Source organism: Anomaloglossus baeobatrachus, chromosome 4 (assembly GCF_048569485.1).
Source record: "Anomaloglossus baeobatrachus isolate aAnoBae1 chromosome 4, aAnoBae1.hap1, whole genome shotgun sequence".
NCBI lineage: Eukaryota > Metazoa > Chordata > Amphibia > Anura > Aromobatidae > Anomaloglossus > Anomaloglossus baeobatrachus.
The window spans coordinates 441,833,849-441,850,100 of NC_134356.1; the positions used below are offsets into that span (position 1 = coordinate 441,833,849).

Sequence of the window (16,252 nt, forward strand, 5' to 3'; positions counted from 1 at the left end):
CCGCTGAAATTCAGTGGAAATGCTTTTATTTGTGAATTATTTTCTGCAGTTCATCTGATTACTTTTTATATAGTTAATACAAATTGTCGCTATAAAAAAAACTGAAGCTGCAAACTTTGTGAAAACCAAAACTAAGGCTGCTTTCACACTACGTTTTTTTAACATGCGTCATGAACCTTTTTTTAACGCAAAAATGGATCCAGTGCAAATGCGTTTTTATTTCAATGCATTTGCAATGGACTCGCATCAACATGCGTTCACGTGTTCACCTGCGTTTGCGTGCGTTATAGTGAGGATCCAGCGACTTGCAGGTTTTTAACTTTTTTTCAAAAACGCTACTTGTAGCGTTTTTTAGTTGCGTCCAAATACTGCAAATTGCTGGATCCTGACTATACTGCACGCAAACGTATGTGAACGCTGGCATGCTGATAGACAGGATCCTGCTTGCTTACTGAGCATGCCCAGAACCAGCCTCGCGTGATCAGTCTCTCTCGCCCCCTCCCTCTCGACCCCCTCCCTCTCGACCCCCTCCCTCTCGACCCCCTCCCTCTCGACCCCCTCCCTCTCGACCCCCTCCCTCTCGACCCCCTCCCTCTCGACCCCCTCCCTCTCGACCCCCTCCCTCTCGACCCCCCTCCCTCTCGACCCCCCTCCCTCTCGACCCCCCTCCCTCTCGACCCCCCTCCCTCTCGACCCCCCTCCCTCTCGACCCCCCTCCCTCTCGACCCCCCTCCCTCTCGACCCCCCTCCCTCTCGACCCCCCTCCCTCTCGACCCCCCTCCCTCTCGACCCCCTCCCTCTCTCTCCCGCCTGAGAGCGGAGGACGCTCATAACCAAGGTAAATATCGGGTAACCGCGGGCTTAGTTACCCGATGTTTACCTTGGTTACATGTGCAGGGAGCAGGCAGCCCTGCTCCTAGCAGCTGCAGACACTCTTAACCAAGGTAAATATCGGGTAACCGCGGGCTTAGTTACCCGATGTTTACCTTGGTTACATGTGCAGGGAGCAGGCAGCCCTGCTCCTAGCAGCTGCAGACGCTCTTAACCAAGGTAAATATAGGGTATCCAAGCAAGTTACCCGATGTTTACCTTGGTTACGAGCCTCCGCAGCTGTCAGATGCCGGCTCCCAGTCTTTCACGTTCAGTTTCCCTCACTCCCGATCACATGACTCCAATACCCGCCCATAAACTTAGTGACAGGATCCTGCAAAATAACACATGCGTTTGCATGCGTTTTTCTTTGCAAAAACAGGATCCGCTTTTGCAGCAAAAAAAACGTTCATGACGCATACTAAAAAAACGTAGTATGAAAGCAGCCTTATTAGTTTCAAAACTTTTGGCCATAACAGTACATCCAGGCATCTAAAGAATCCTGGATTTCCTCCAAAACATGTTGAAGAAAGGTTTCAAACAAAGGTTTTCCTTATCCAAATAGTAGCCTAATTCGTCATTTACGAATTATTGAAATATTGCAAAATGTTTGCACAGTTGTGCTCCAGAAACTTGTTGGAGTCCAAAGTATTGTTGGTTGCACAGTTGCTGCTAACGTGACATTTTAAAGGTTTTCATACACTGAACCTGTGGGCAGAAAACTGCTGAAAGAGCGCAACCCCGTGGCAGCGCCATGATTTTGTTCCATCCTATATATACTTATTTGGTATCTCTTTTGCTTTTGTCGTGGATGGAGGCTTGAGAAAATAGAATTCAAATTACTGTTAATTTGTTTTTCGGAACGCTCCATGATCGCACTCATATTCCCGTTTTACCTTATTATTTCCTTGGTGTTAAATAGATATATTGCACGTTGACGCTGATTTTGTTATTTGGAAAGACGCAGAGTGGAGGTGAAGAGGAAAGGCTATTTAACTGCTTTGTGCTACCTTTTCTTAAAGGGAATCTGTCAGCAGATCTTTGCTATATAACCTGAAGACAGCATGCGGCAAAGGTTAAAATATAAAATTTAGGGATGCTTTTTTTTTGTTTTGTTAAGGTCCCACCTGTTTATTTGCTATGTTTGTTTAGCCCCCTCATCCCCAGTGATTTTCCGTGGTGTTTTTTTTTTTTTTTTTTTTCTGCCTCCCCTTCTACAAAAAGTCATAACTTTTTTTTATCTGTCTGTTAATTTACCCGCATGAGGACTTGTTTCTTGCGGGACAAGTTGTACTTTTGAACCAGACCATTCATTCTGCCCCATTTTGTACTGAAAAACAGAAAAAAAAAATCCAAGTGCTGTGAAATTGCAAAACAGTTGTATTTTTTTATTTATTTATTTTTTAAATTTGATGTGTTCACTATATGGTGAAACTGACCTGGCATTGTGATTCCCCAGTTCAGTAAGAGTTTGTGGATACCAAACCTGAATCTAAATGATGAAAAAAAATTCAGAAGTTTGAAAAAAATAAAAATTAGAAAGTGTGTTTTTGTTGCTCTTTTCAAAGACCTGTAGTATTCTCATTTTTTGGGATCTGTGGCTTAGTGATGTCTTGTTTTTTGCGTCTTGAGCTGGCGTTTTTCATTATACCATTTTGGGGTAGTTGCGATGTTTTGATCACCTATTATTGCATTTTAACACACACAAGCAAAACTCTGCCACGCAGAAAAAGATAATGCCTACAAGCCCTGAGATATACCGTATTTTTCGGACTATAAGACGCACCGGACTATAAGACGCACCCTGGTTTTAGAGGAGGAAAATGGGAAAATAAAACTTTAAGCAAAAAATGTGGTCATGACACACTGTTATAGGGCGAGGATCTGCTGCTGACACTGTTATGGGGGTAATGTCCCCAAATTCTCTACTAAGGTACTCCAGCCTGGTAATGATCCTCCTGCCTTGTATATGATCCTGCTATAAACCCCCATCCAGCCTGTTCACATGCCCCCCCCATGCAGCCTGTTCACATGCCCCCCCCATGCAGCCTGTTCACATGCCCCCCCCCATCCAGCCTGTTCACATGCCCCCCCATCCAGCCTGTTCACATGCCCCCCCCATCCAGCCTGTTCACATGCCCCCCCCATCCAGCCTGTTCACATGCCCCCCCCCATCCAGCCTGTTCACATGCCCCCCCCATGCAGCCTGTTCACATGCCCCCCCATGCAGCCTGTTCACATGCCCCCCCCATGCAGCCTGTTCACATGCCCCCCCATCCAGCCTGTTCACATGCCCCCCCATCCAGCCTGTTCACATGCCCCCCCATCCAGCCTGTTCACATGCCCCCCCATCCAGCCTGTTCACATGCCCCCCCATCCAGCCTGTTCACATGCCCCCCCATCCAGCCTGTTCACATGCCCCCCCATCCAGCCTGTTCACATGCCCCCCCATCCAGCCTGTTCACATGCCCCCCCATCCAGCCTGTTCACATGCCCCCCCATCCAGCCTGTTCACATGCCCCCCCATCCAGCCTGTTCACATGCCCCCCCATCCAGCCTGTTCACGTGCCCCCCCATCCAGCCTGTTCACGTGCCCCCCCATCCAGCCTGTTCACGTGCCCCCCCATCCAGCCTGTTCACGTGCCCCCCCATCCAGCCTGTTCACGTGCCCCCCCATCCAGCCTGTTCACGTGCCCCCCCATCCAGCCTGTTCACGTGCCCCCCCATCCAGCCTGTTCACGTGCCCCCCCATCCAGCCTGTTCACATGCCCCCCCATCCAGCCTGTTCCCATGCCCCCCCCATCCAGCCTGTTCCCATGCCCCCCCCATCCAGCCTGTTCCCATGCCCCCCCCATCCAGCCTGTTCCCATGCCCCCCCCATCCAGCCTGTTCACATGCCCCCCCATCCAGCCTGTTCACATGCCCCCCCATCCTGCCTGCTCATATACTCCCATCGTGCTCATATACCATCCTGGTATATGGCCTGTATCCTATAGCACAGAGAAAAAAATAAACGTTTATACTCACCTTTTCCTCACTCCCTGCAGCACCGATCACATCTTCCTCTCTGGCACGCTGATCTGTGTGTGTGTGGAGCCGTTCCCCTGCTGCACGCGATGTCTTCCTGTCTGTGCCGATCAGCTGACCGGCACAGATCAGCTGACCGGCACAGATCAGCTGACCGGCACAGATCAGCTGACCGGCACAGATCAGCTGACCGGCACAGATCAGCTGACCGGCACAGATCAGCTGACCGGCACAGATCGGAAGTCATCGCGTGCAGCAGGGGGGGCGGCTCCACACACGGGGACGGGTGAGTGCACTGATTCACTGCTCCCCGCGCTGGTAATGACGCGCGGGGAGCAGTGAATACAGCCGCACATGATCACTCCAGGCTGTAATTGCCAGGGGTGATCATGCCGGCTCTTTACTATGCGCGCGTCCCCGCTCATCCTTCCGCCCACCTGTCAGTGCCGGCTTCAGCGCTGAGAGATGGGCGGGAGGATGGGCGTGCATATGTAATGAGCGGGCCCACGTGGTCACGGCAGGCGCTGCTGCTGCCTGCTCGTGCCCCCGATGACCCGCAGCACCCTCATTCCCAGCCGCAGCCCTATAGTCAGACCATAAGACGCACCCCCAACTTTCCCCCAACATTTGGGGGAAAAAAGTGCGTCTTATGGTCCGAAAAATACGGTATTAGCTACAGAGCAAGGACTAAAATATAACTTTTAATCAATTCTCACTAAAGTCATCCACAAACAGTACATAAAGTACAGTGCAATAATGTGCAAAATACAAATTGCATAGATCTCGCCCAATCCTTCTCCACGAGCAGACCATACACCACTGGATAGAATGATTCACACAGGGCAGAAATAGGGTCAGCCAATCCAGGGTCTGATTATATTTACACCTTACCCCTGTTGTGTCCCATGTAATTGCTTCCGCCCTTATAAGGGCAGCACCTGGCTGCAAGTGTGCATGATAGATTTTATGCGCTTGTGTACTTACCTGCAACTGCAGGCTGCACTCCCCCCTTCTCCCCTTATGAACTCTCTGACCTAACCCGAGAAGGAAACTCGTTGGAAGGGCCTGTTCTTTAATGGGGTAGTTGCCATACTTAGGTGCTGCCCTTGTAAGGGCGGAAGCAATTATATGGGACATGACAAAGGTAAGGTGTAAATATAATCAGACCATGGATTTGCTGACCCCATTTCCGCCCTGTGGGAATCATTCAATCCGGTGGTGTATGGTCTGCTTGTGGAGAAGGCATATGCGGCTAACAGTCGCGGGTGGTTCAGAGATCCACTCATGCCTGCTTACCAGTTAAATCGCGCTGTCAAAATCTGACAGTGCAATTTAAATGGCCGCGGTGGGGATTGCGCTGTTCCCATCCGTCATTAGTGGGCCCCATGACGAGATCATGGGGCGCCATGGTGTTGCCATGTAGCGCGGGGGTCAGTTGATGACCTTTGACGCTAACATGACGTATTTCATGTGAGAGCCGACAGAGCTGACATTCACAGAAACAGTGCATTTTCGCTGTGAAGGGGTTAATCCAATGTTGTGGCGACCCAAAAAAAATTAATTTTGGCATTTGGAGTTTTTTACTCCCTATTCCCTATACTTATCAGATTAACTGATTCTATATTTTGATAGATTGGGTATTTTTGAACGCGACGAAACCAAACTTGTATTTTGTCTTAGGGAGGGGAGCGAAGTACGGGGTTTTCTCCACGGGGGGCAAAAGGGGATGAGTTGAACTTCTATGGTTCTTTTCTTTTAATATGTTTTAACACCACTTTTTTTTTTTTTTTTTATTTTTTTTAATTTTTACTAGTTCCCTCTAGGGGACTTTATGCCTGCACACGCCAATTGCTTGTGCTGATCAGAGCGATGCTTTAGCATTGCTCTGATCAACAGAAATGCTGTGTTCCTGTTAGTGCTGGCGCTGTGCTGATATTTACAATTAGTGCTGACAACAACAGGGGTCATCATCTGCCCCCGTGCTGTCATGACAACCCAATGGTGCCCCGTGATTGTGTCACTGGAGCGCCAATGTCTATAGGGAACAGCACGATCCCCACCGGAGCATGCGAGATTGCGCTGTCAGAGTTTGACAGCACAAGCTAACGGATTAACTGCGATTTAGCCGCACATGTCTGTTGATTAGCTCAGTGGAAGTGTGGGGATGACCATGGGGCTCGCTGCAGGAGCCCATTGTAACCGGAGGGAGGCGACCTTGGATGTATCTATACGTCCTAGTTCGTAAAGGGGTTAAGCAGCAGAACTTATCATTGCTTGGACTACAATGTCACGCGCACAGCAGTCTGGCACGCCCCCTCCTCTGACAGCTCACTGTCCATAGTCAAACTATGGATAGCCTGGTGTGGGCGGGATAGCTGTCTTATCTCTGCTCCTTGACTTAAGCTAAAAAATCTGATTGTGTCAGAATGGCTGCAGCCAGTAATCTAAGGGATACATCATTGGATTCAGGATCTCTTTGCCTAAATCATGCTGCTCCCAGATGAGGTAGCAAAAACCTGCTGACAGGTTCCCTTTAAGACCACGTGGTGATTCTATATTAGAAGGTTACAAACCAAATTGTTTGTAAGTTTACTTACATTTATTTTATTTTTTTTACTCTTTATGTTCACTTCATTTTTTTTTCTTCCCAGATTCGTACTGTACCAATTTTGACTAGGAGACCAGAAAAACTGTTTGAAGCAAATATTAAGAAGTCATTACTTTTAGAGGAAGAATCCTCATCAGGTGAGAGAAATGAACAAGTATTGCCTTTATATGAAGTAGATTGAGCGTCACTTTGACAATTTTGTTAAGTTAAATTTATTTATTTTTTTTAATTGTACCTTTTGGCTGCAATTCTTCTAAAGGCAGTTTTGCTTTAGTCTGTGATCACAAAATGACCACAGAAAGCACAGCACCTCATAGGGGACATAACCCTGATTAAAAATTGTATCTTTATTTTCCAAATCCAGAAAATGCTTAATATTAATTTGCAAATGAAGTGCACATAGTTCCCTGTGTGGTGGAGCAAATCTATGCACCTTCCTACCTACTTGCTTTGTATCTTTCTCCACGTCTCTTCCTTGATTGATTGCTCACTACAGGAGCCAGGGGAAGGCAGATATTGATGGGAAGGTGGAATGCACTGAACTATCTGGCAATGCCAACAGTGCACCGAGCACCTCATCAGCATATCTGAACAAGGAAAGCACAGCAACGGATTTGTATATAAAAGTATGAATTTTTCTAGGGCTGCGTCCCTTCCAAAGTGCTGTGTTTGATTTAAGCAGTTATTTTTTTGCTAACTGGCTTTCTTTAATTCTTAGTAGGAGACAGGAGCTTATTTTATGACTTATCATATGACATTTCTCCAAAATACACCACAATGCAATTAGGGTCATATAACAGGATGAATGAAATTAAAGTACAACTTTTAAAGGGTATGACCATGTTATTTCTATTTTAACAAATATCTTGAGACATGAATCTATGGCACTTATAGTTGCACCTGCTAGGATCATGATTGTTACGCCCTGGCTAAGGAACCCATAGGGAGATTCCTTGGTTCTCCTGTTGGTCAGTCCAAGCCTGCAAGTGATAATGGAAACTTTAACCCCTTCACGACCCATGACGGATCTATAAGTCATGGATCGTGTAAAGTTAATCCCCGCCCCCTGCCATGGGCAGGCCGCGACGATCCACGCACATATCAGCTGATTTCAACAGCTGACAGTATGCCTGCAAGTTACGAGTTGAATCGCATTCCACCCGCAATTTATAACCCCATACATCTCCATCTCACTGCCAAAATCTGGCAGCGAGATGTTTATGCGCGTGGCCATTACTTTTAATTACCGCCGCCCCCACCGAAAGTCATGTGCGTGATCACGTGACTTCCGGTGGTTGCCATGGTAGCACAGAAGGTCATGTGATGACGCCTGTAGCTAACATGAGTCACTTTCTCTCAGTGCCGGCATAGTTCCTGGCATTGAGAGTAAAGCAGCATATATGCAGATCTCAGCTCTGTAGCTGAGATCTACAGATATGGAAGAGCGATCAGATTGCTGATCCTTATACTCTCCTATGGGGACTAGTAAAATAAAAAAAAAAAAAGTGAAAGTTATTTTATTAAAAACAAAGTTCAAATTACCCCTCTTTCGCCCCATTGAAAATTAAAGGATTAAAAAAATAAAAAATATACACACATTTGGTATCTCCGCATTCAGAAATGGCCGATATATCAAAATGTAAAATGAATTAATCTGATCGGTAAACGGCGTAGCGGCAAACAAAATTCCAAATGCCAAAATTACGTGTTTTGGTCGCTGCAAGTTTTGCGCAAAATGCAATAACAGGCGATCAAAGTGTAGCATCTGCGCAAAAATGGTACCATTAGAAACGTCAGCTCGAGACGCAAAAAATAAGCCATCACTGAGCCATAGATCCCGAAAAATGAGAATTCTGCGGGTTTCGGAAAATGGCACAAAACGTGCGCCACTTTTATTGGACAAACTTGTTAATTTATTTTAACCCCTTAGATACAAGTAAACCTATACATGTTTAGTGTCTACAAACTCGCACCGACCTCAGGCATCACAACGACATATCAAGTTTACCATATACTGAACATGGTGAATAAAATATCCCATAAACTATTGTGCGATCACACTTTTTTTTGCAGTATTTCCACACTTGGAATTTTTTTGCCATTTTCTAGTACACTATATGATAAAACTTATGGTTTAATTTAAAAGTACAACTCGTCGTCGCAAAAAACAAGCCCTCATATGGGAAGATTGAAAGAAAAAGAAAAAAGTTACTGCTCTCGGAAGAATTAAAGCAAAAAAAACAAACGGAAAATGCCCTGGGGCTGAAGGGGTTAATATTATAAGAGCTACAAGACAAAACAATCACTGATCTCGAGGAGACCAGCCAGAGAAAACATTGCCAGCAGCCAACGAGGGCGCTCACTACAGTGAAATCCTAGGTGCATTGCCCCCTGGGAAATATGCAAATCAAAATAGTCCATGGAGCCTCGGTTAGGAGTCTCAACACAGAAACTAGCCAGATATCCCTGCGGGATTGACCTAGCCAAGGAGTGGCTCTTTTTAGGAGACCACCATAACCACCATAACAATTTCCCTTGTCATATCTTTAAACTTGTCAGAGTTGGATATTGACTAAAAGGGCCACTTAATATGGCGGTTATGGTGGTCTCCTAAAAAGAGCCACTCCTTGGCTAGGTCCTTCCTGGAGGAATAGCTGGCTAGCTTCTGTGTTGAGACTCCTAACCGAGGCTCCACAGACTTTTTTGATTATAAGAGCTACATTGATTACACTATGTAACATGATTTTTGTTCCCAGGGAATAAATGTATTTCTTAATTGGTTATATCATAAAAACATGGAAAAAATGTATTAGCCTGTAAAAACTTTGATTTTGTGGTCAAGACACTGAAAAATTGAAATTGGAATACCATCTTAAGGAAAATTACAAATGTTTGGGTTTAAGTTCATAATGAAAACAAAATACAATATATTTAAAATCATTAACATATTTTAATCAAAATGCTACAAATTGATGAAAAGGAACCTAGAAATGGTTTTTTTTGTGAGTGTATGTCATATCACTTTTAGCCATTAATCCCCAAATGTAGTCCCCCATCAGGTTTTCATTGTAGTTTCCCTGGGATCCTATATTTTGAAATTTGCTATCTTGATGAAAGCGCTCTCCTTGCTCCTTGTCCATTTTCTGTTTGAGTCTATCAAGATGGGCATCAAGGATATGGACTTTTTTTTTTAAATTCTTTATTTTACATACCAACTCATAGCATTGGAAACTTTCTGCTCCACAAGGAGCGACATGAAAAATATCAGGGATATAACATTGACATAAATCCTGACCTCCAGTATCCTTATGCATCCCGTCTGCCATCCCTACGAGTCTGGTCTGATTTTAACCTTTTTTTGAGAACCAACTCTATACAAAGAAAGAAGAACATTTAGCAGAAAGAGAGAAAAAGAAGTCCTAAAAGAGAATATTATAAGTTACATAGTTACATAGTTAGGTTGAAAAAAAGACCTCGGTCCATCTAGTTCAACCTTCCATAAGTTGCATAGCAGGAACAGGAAGAAGGTGAGAAGAGGGGGAAGCGGGAAAAAGGATGAGAAGAGGGGGGTGGAGAAGGAGAGGGGGAAGAAGAGAAAGAGAGAGAAAAAAAAAAGGGGGGGTAGGGAGAAGGGGGGGGGACTCACGGGGCATCACCCCACTCCCCCACCAGGGCGCTCCCGGAGGTCTGTTGAGGAGGTGAACTCCATCCATGGAAGCTATGTCCTGTAAAAGTCCTCATGACGATCATTAAGAGAGGAGGTCAAATCCTCCATGTGCATTAAGTCGTTAACCCTTGATACCCACTGAGCCACTGTGGGGGGGCAGTAGACTTTCAGCCAAGAGGAATGCAGGACCTGGCGGCCATGACCAGGAATCTCAGCAAGGAGCGTTTGTATTTAGAGATCGGGAGTCCCATTAATTGTAGCAAAAACAGCTCCGGGCTAGTGTCTCTTTTGTCCCGGTTGCCTGTCTGATTACCTGCTTCACCTCTGACCAAAACCTCTGCAAAGAGGGACATGACCAGAAGACATGTACATAGTCACCCTCCTCCAATTCACACCGCCAACATGCAGGGTCCACTGAGGGGAATATCCTATGCAGCCTAGACGGGACTCTGTACCACCTTGCCAGCAGTTTATAGTTGGCCTCCAGCACTCTGGAGCTGGTCGATGTTTTATGTGCTAACAGTAAAATTTTGTCTCTTTGCGTGACAGTTAGGGCCATCCCCAGATCCCTCTCCCACTGCTGCAGGTAGGCCGGAATGGGCAAGTCTCCTGGGTCTGATAGTGTCACGGGCGGAGGAAGGGACGCCGCGCTCTCCCACTGCTCGGGTCCGGCTGCCGCTGCTGCTGCTCGGTGGCTCGAGCGATGGGCCGGATCCCGGGGACTCGAGCGGCGCTCCTCGCCCGTGAGTGAAAAGGGGTGGTTTTGGGGATATTGTCCGTGACGCCACCCACGGTTGTGGTGATTGTGTGGACACCACCGCTGCTCTGGACGGGGATCCCGGGAGCGGTGACAGGGAGCAGCTTTGGTTGTTAATCCTCCCCTCCGTGGGTAGGGGGTTGGTTGTCCCGGGGCCCGGTGATAGGGTAAGGGTTGATGACAGGCGGGTTGCGGGGCCTGTTGAGGTGCAGGGTCGCAGGGGCAGCGCTGTGCCGCACGGCACGGAGGTACTCACTCAGCCCAATGATGATGACACAGTTCACGGGAAAACAAACGGCTGGATGGACGGGTCCCTCGGACGGCTGCGGTGTTGCTGTTCCCTGTAGGTTAGCGGTGACTGTCTTTTCCCTGCACCTATTCTGTCTTTACGGTTTCGATGGGTTCCCACCGGTAACCCGCTCCCCGACTTGGATATGGGCCGGAGGAGCCCCTTTTGCCCGCAGGCGCTGGCCCTGAGAAACGGTTGCCTTGGCGGTGGCGGTGTCTCTCTCACTGGGTTGGGCTGTTGCCTTCTGTCGGGACTTGACTGTTTGGAAACCCGGAGGTCCCCTTCACTAACGGATTCGGCAACTTCATGGCGACTCCTAGCCTTGCCGGGGTCCGAAAGGCCCCTGCCACTGGTGCTGGCTTCTCTTTGTATACCGGTCCGGTACCGCTGGGCCACCACCCGTCCACGATCCTTACGGTAGACTCCAATCGGCCACTCCTGCAGACGGTCACCACCGTCTGCCAACCTTGCTGTTCTGTCCGGGCCACACACCCAGACCAACTTCAGGCTCTTTAGCTGTCACTTTCCTCTTTCCACTTTCACTACTCAACTGCTCTCTTTCCTCTCCAAACTGAAACTGCCTGGTTTTCCCGCCTCCAGGACTGTGAACTCCTTGGTAGGCAGAGACCAACCTCCTGGCTCCACCCCCTGGTGTGGACATCAGCCCCTGGAGGAGGGCAACAAGGGTTTGTGTCTGACCTTGATGTGCCTGCTGGGAGTGTGGGGTGTTGTGGTGTTGTTCTCTGTGGCCCCTGGCTTGTCCAGGGCGACACAATAGCATGTTGTATACTAGGGAGAGTGAATGCCGAAGAACACCCCCCTCTAGGCAAAGTTTTTCAAACCTCGTGGGGGGCCCTGCATACTGAGTGAAGCAGGGGAGGGAGCACAGAAAATGCCTCAGTTGCATCGCTCTCCATCTCCCCATGGGATTCGGGGTCAGGAGACTACGGATATCCTCAAGAGGTAGCCAGTCCCCCCCTCTTCCCAGTGACAAGCTCTAAATCTATCCCCCTGGGCCCAGCCCCGAAAGGGTCCGAGAGGCTGGGACGGAACTCCAGGTCCCCCAATATGGGCGACATGCAAGAAGGCACAGGGAGGAGAAGGCGCCGAATCTCGCTTTTCGAGCAGCATTCCAGGGTGGCTCCAATAAGTGGGTGAGATTTCAAATTTGTCGGGGAAAAGTGCAAAAACCAAGGAGTGGCCGGGAGATGTATGTCCGAGAAACTCTGTTCCGGTGCCACCCATGCCTTTGTCTTAGAGTGGCGGCACCAGTCTAGTACCCTGACGATGTGAGTGGCCCAATAGTATTTTTTCAAGTCGGGGATTCCCAGACCTCCTCTGCTCTTAGGCCTACACAGAAGGGAACGGGAGATTCTCGCCGGTTTATTTGCCCAAATAAATTTAGTTTGTAGTGAAGCCACATCCCTGAAAAAGGAACCCGGAATCCGAATCGGCAGGGACTGAAAGAGGTATAATAGCCGGGGGAGTATATTTATCTTCAATATTGCACACCTCCCGAACCAGGTGAAGTAGCCCTTCCCCCAACCTGCGCAATCTGTTCTAATAGATTGCAATAGAGGTAGATAATTCAATTTGTAGAGTTGGCTAGTGTCCCCTGCCAACTGAGCCCCCAAGTATCTCAAGGAGTGACTAGCCCACCTAAACCTAAACACAGATTTAAGCGAGACTACCTGTTCTTGGGGTAGAGATACATTTAAAGCTTCGGATTTTGACATGTTGATTTTAAAGTTAGAAAGAGAGGAGTATATTTCCAACTCTCTCAATAGGTTGGGGAGGGAAACCTGTGGATTAGTTATGAAAAAGAGTAGGTCATCCACATACGCCGCAGTTTTGTAGAAGGATATGGACTTTGAGACCTCGTGCAGCCCATTTTGCTTCACCAGTCTCAACCAATGCAACATAGTTTTTCGCTTTATGGTTTCTAAAGGAAGCCTGTAACTACTGTACATTAACAAAACTGATCCATGCTTCTTTCTCTTTTATTTTGAGTAGTTGGGGAAACCCTTGACACTCTATAACTTTCTTGCTTTGAGGGCCAAGATAAAACGCCAGCTTTAACTTTTGCTTCTGAAACCTTTTGGAAGAGATCTTGTAGATGCTTGTATGGCACTGAATCCTTGTACAAAGCTGTGTCAAATTGATTCATAAGGCCTAGTTTGATGTGGAAAGGTGGCATTAGTATCTTTCAAGGGTCTACAAGTGGCTCTCATTTAATGTTGCTGTTCCCCACCGAAACGCAGTACATTCAGGCCAGTATTGTCTATTGTAGTGTCCCTGCTATCCAAAAGGCATGGAAGCTTAGTATAACCTCCTTAAAGACCCATCAAGAATGCAACCATTTTGAAATCTCAAATTACTTCCCAAACATATTCCTCATAATTCATTGCATTTAACAACCTCTTCACATTTCCATAGTTGTCTTTAAGCTTTGCCGAATTGGCAAGGGGAAGAGAAGGATACTGGTTACCATTATGGAGTAATACTTATGTGTATCAGTAGCTTTGATTGATGTAAAGTCTGGAATCCTAAATCGTAAAGTCCTAAACATCTTTCATAGTTTGGTTACCACGAAGTGAGAAAACAAATCTCATGACACTAATGAAACGACAGTAATGTGTAGTTCACATGAACAATGACATTCGAATATATTGCGTTTACTATTGGACTACTGGATGATCTTAAAATCATTGTGGCAGCCACAAAAGCGAAGTTTTGGGGTTACATCAACTTTTTCCAAAATAAGTTATGCACAATTAAACAGGAAATAATACCTTTAACCCAGGAACAGCATTTTTTTTGTTATAGTGTTATCTTCTTCATCATTGGCCTCCTAAGCTCACACACTCCGCTCTTTAGTAGTAATAAAGTGTAAATTTCTCAGAAATTACACTGCAGTCAAATATAATTCACACTCTGAAATTGTCTTGTTACTACCTTGATTGTTTAAAAGTGCTGTCAAATTCTCCTAACTTTTAGAACAGGTCCTTCCTTAGTAGGAAATGCTAATTTGGTTCAATGTTTTTATTCAGACTCGGAGGAAGAATTCTTTGATACAGCATCTGATGTTGCGTTCTCCATAAAGTCTAAGCCCATTCAGAAATTTACTGCAGAAACTGGTAAACCTCCTTCAGCCGGAGAAACCAGCCTTGAGGAACTCACTGACCTTCAGCTTAAGTTTGAAATAAAAGAAGTAGGTATAATAAAATAGTGTTAAATATATGAATTATATAGCAAGCTTTAGGAAAGGTTTTTTTTTTTATGTGCCTCGCCATTTTATATACTTCTAACTTCTCGCATCTAGGTTACCATAGAACTGACGAAGCAACAGGAGAAGCAGGAGATTACGATCCTCCTTTTCAGTATACAGCAACTGGGAACAGTGGCCTGTGCGAAGACCTTTGACCTTAGCGCTGTATCTTACCTAAAGAAAATTACTTTAGACTACTATGATGTTTCAGGTAAACTACAGAAATATTTTACTTTAATATCATTAATTCTTGGTTGAGATTAACTTTATTTCCTTGAAAATGTACCACGGTACGTTTAATGGGTAATGTTTACTGCACATAAATTAGGCTAGATGATATTTATTATTTCAGTTTTACAGTCTATTATACTCCTTTATTTTAGTTTTACTTATGTGGATTTTTTTTCCAAGGGTGACGAAAAAAACACCTAATGATAAAAATTATACATTGAAGGTGGCAATATGAATTATGCAGCTTAAAAAATAGAAACCTGCAAAAGTAAAATCTGAGACACATGATTTACTTTCCAGCATTTTTTTTTTAACACAAGTTAAAAACTTGTCTAGTCGTCATTAAATTTTACTATTTTTGCTACTATTACTTTACAAAAGAAAAAACCTCAGCAGAAATGGCTGTTCAATTATGGGTCAGGGCTCAGCCAGCAAATTGAACAATGATCATTCAAAAATATGGTATCACTGCACCAGAATCTGCACAGAGGTAGTGGAAATCCTTTCTTTTTTCTGAGTTACACTACGGCAGGGGCCTCAAACACGCGGCCTGCGAGCCGCATGCGGCCCCTCAGGCTGCTTCGTGCGGCCCCCAGGCCCATGTCCCCGTTTACTATTGCGGCAGGTACAGGGGCCGCAGCCACTGTCTGCGCTTTGTCAGATGAATGTATGGCCGGCGCTGTGCTCTCGCGCTGGCAATACATTCATCTGACATAAATCACAGACAGTGGCTGCGGCCTCTGCACCTGCCGTGATAGTGAACAGGGACACAGGCCTGGGGACCGCACGAAGCAGAGATGAGGCCCTACAGAGGCTGTGATTGGCTGGGCGGCGTTCGTCAGCCAATCACAGCTACTGTAATGTTTTAGCCATTGAAAATGGTTGAAACATTGAAATCCAGCCATGACCGGTGCAGCTATAGCACCGATCATTGGCTAGAGGTGGGTGACCTCTGCTTCATGCGACTCCAACTCTGATTGGAGAGACCGGCCTTGTGACCAATCTCTCCAATCACTGTGGATCTGGTGCTGGAGACCGCCCCTCACCTTCACTCCGGCGTCAGGGGAAGTCGAGGACTGGAGAGCGATCGGTAAGTTATAGCGCCACTGCCCCCTTTAACCCGCCGCCACCACTGCCCCCCCGACCCATAACTACAGGATGGGGACAAAGTGCGCACATTACTATGGGATGGGGATAAGGCTGGGGACATTACCATAGGATGGGGACATTAGAAGGACGGGCACAATACTATTGGATGGGGACATTATTACTATATAATGGGGACAAGGCTGGGTACTTTAATATAGGATGGGGACAAGGTGATCACATTACTATAGGATGGGGACTAGGATGGGCACAGTACTACAGGATAGGGACATTACTACAAGGGGACAAGGATGGGAAACATTACTATAGGATAGGGTAAGGCTGGGGACATTACTATAGGATGGGGACAAGGTTTGCACATTACTATAGATTGGGAACATTACTATAGAATGGGGATATTGCTATAGATTGCGGACATTACTATAGGA

At 46.4% G+C, this 16,252-nt stretch overlaps 1 protein-coding gene across 4 annotated transcripts in view; it reads left to right on the top strand.

Moving 5' to 3' along the window:
• VPS13C (vacuolar protein sorting 13 homolog C) overlaps positions 1-16,252 on the top strand; it is a 492,503-nt gene that overhangs the window by 204,844 nt on the left and 271,407 nt on the right. For all 4 annotated transcript variants that reach the window (XM_075345525.1, XM_075345526.1, XM_075345527.1 and 1 more), the window contains 3 exons: positions 6,549-6,642; positions 14,269-14,429; positions 14,541-14,697. In XM_075345525.1, coding sequence (XP_075201640.1) covers positions 6,549-6,642; positions 14,269-14,429; positions 14,541-14,697 — 412 coding nt within the window. The remainder of the gene's footprint in view (positions 1-6,548; positions 6,643-14,268; positions 14,430-14,540; positions 14,698-16,252) is intronic.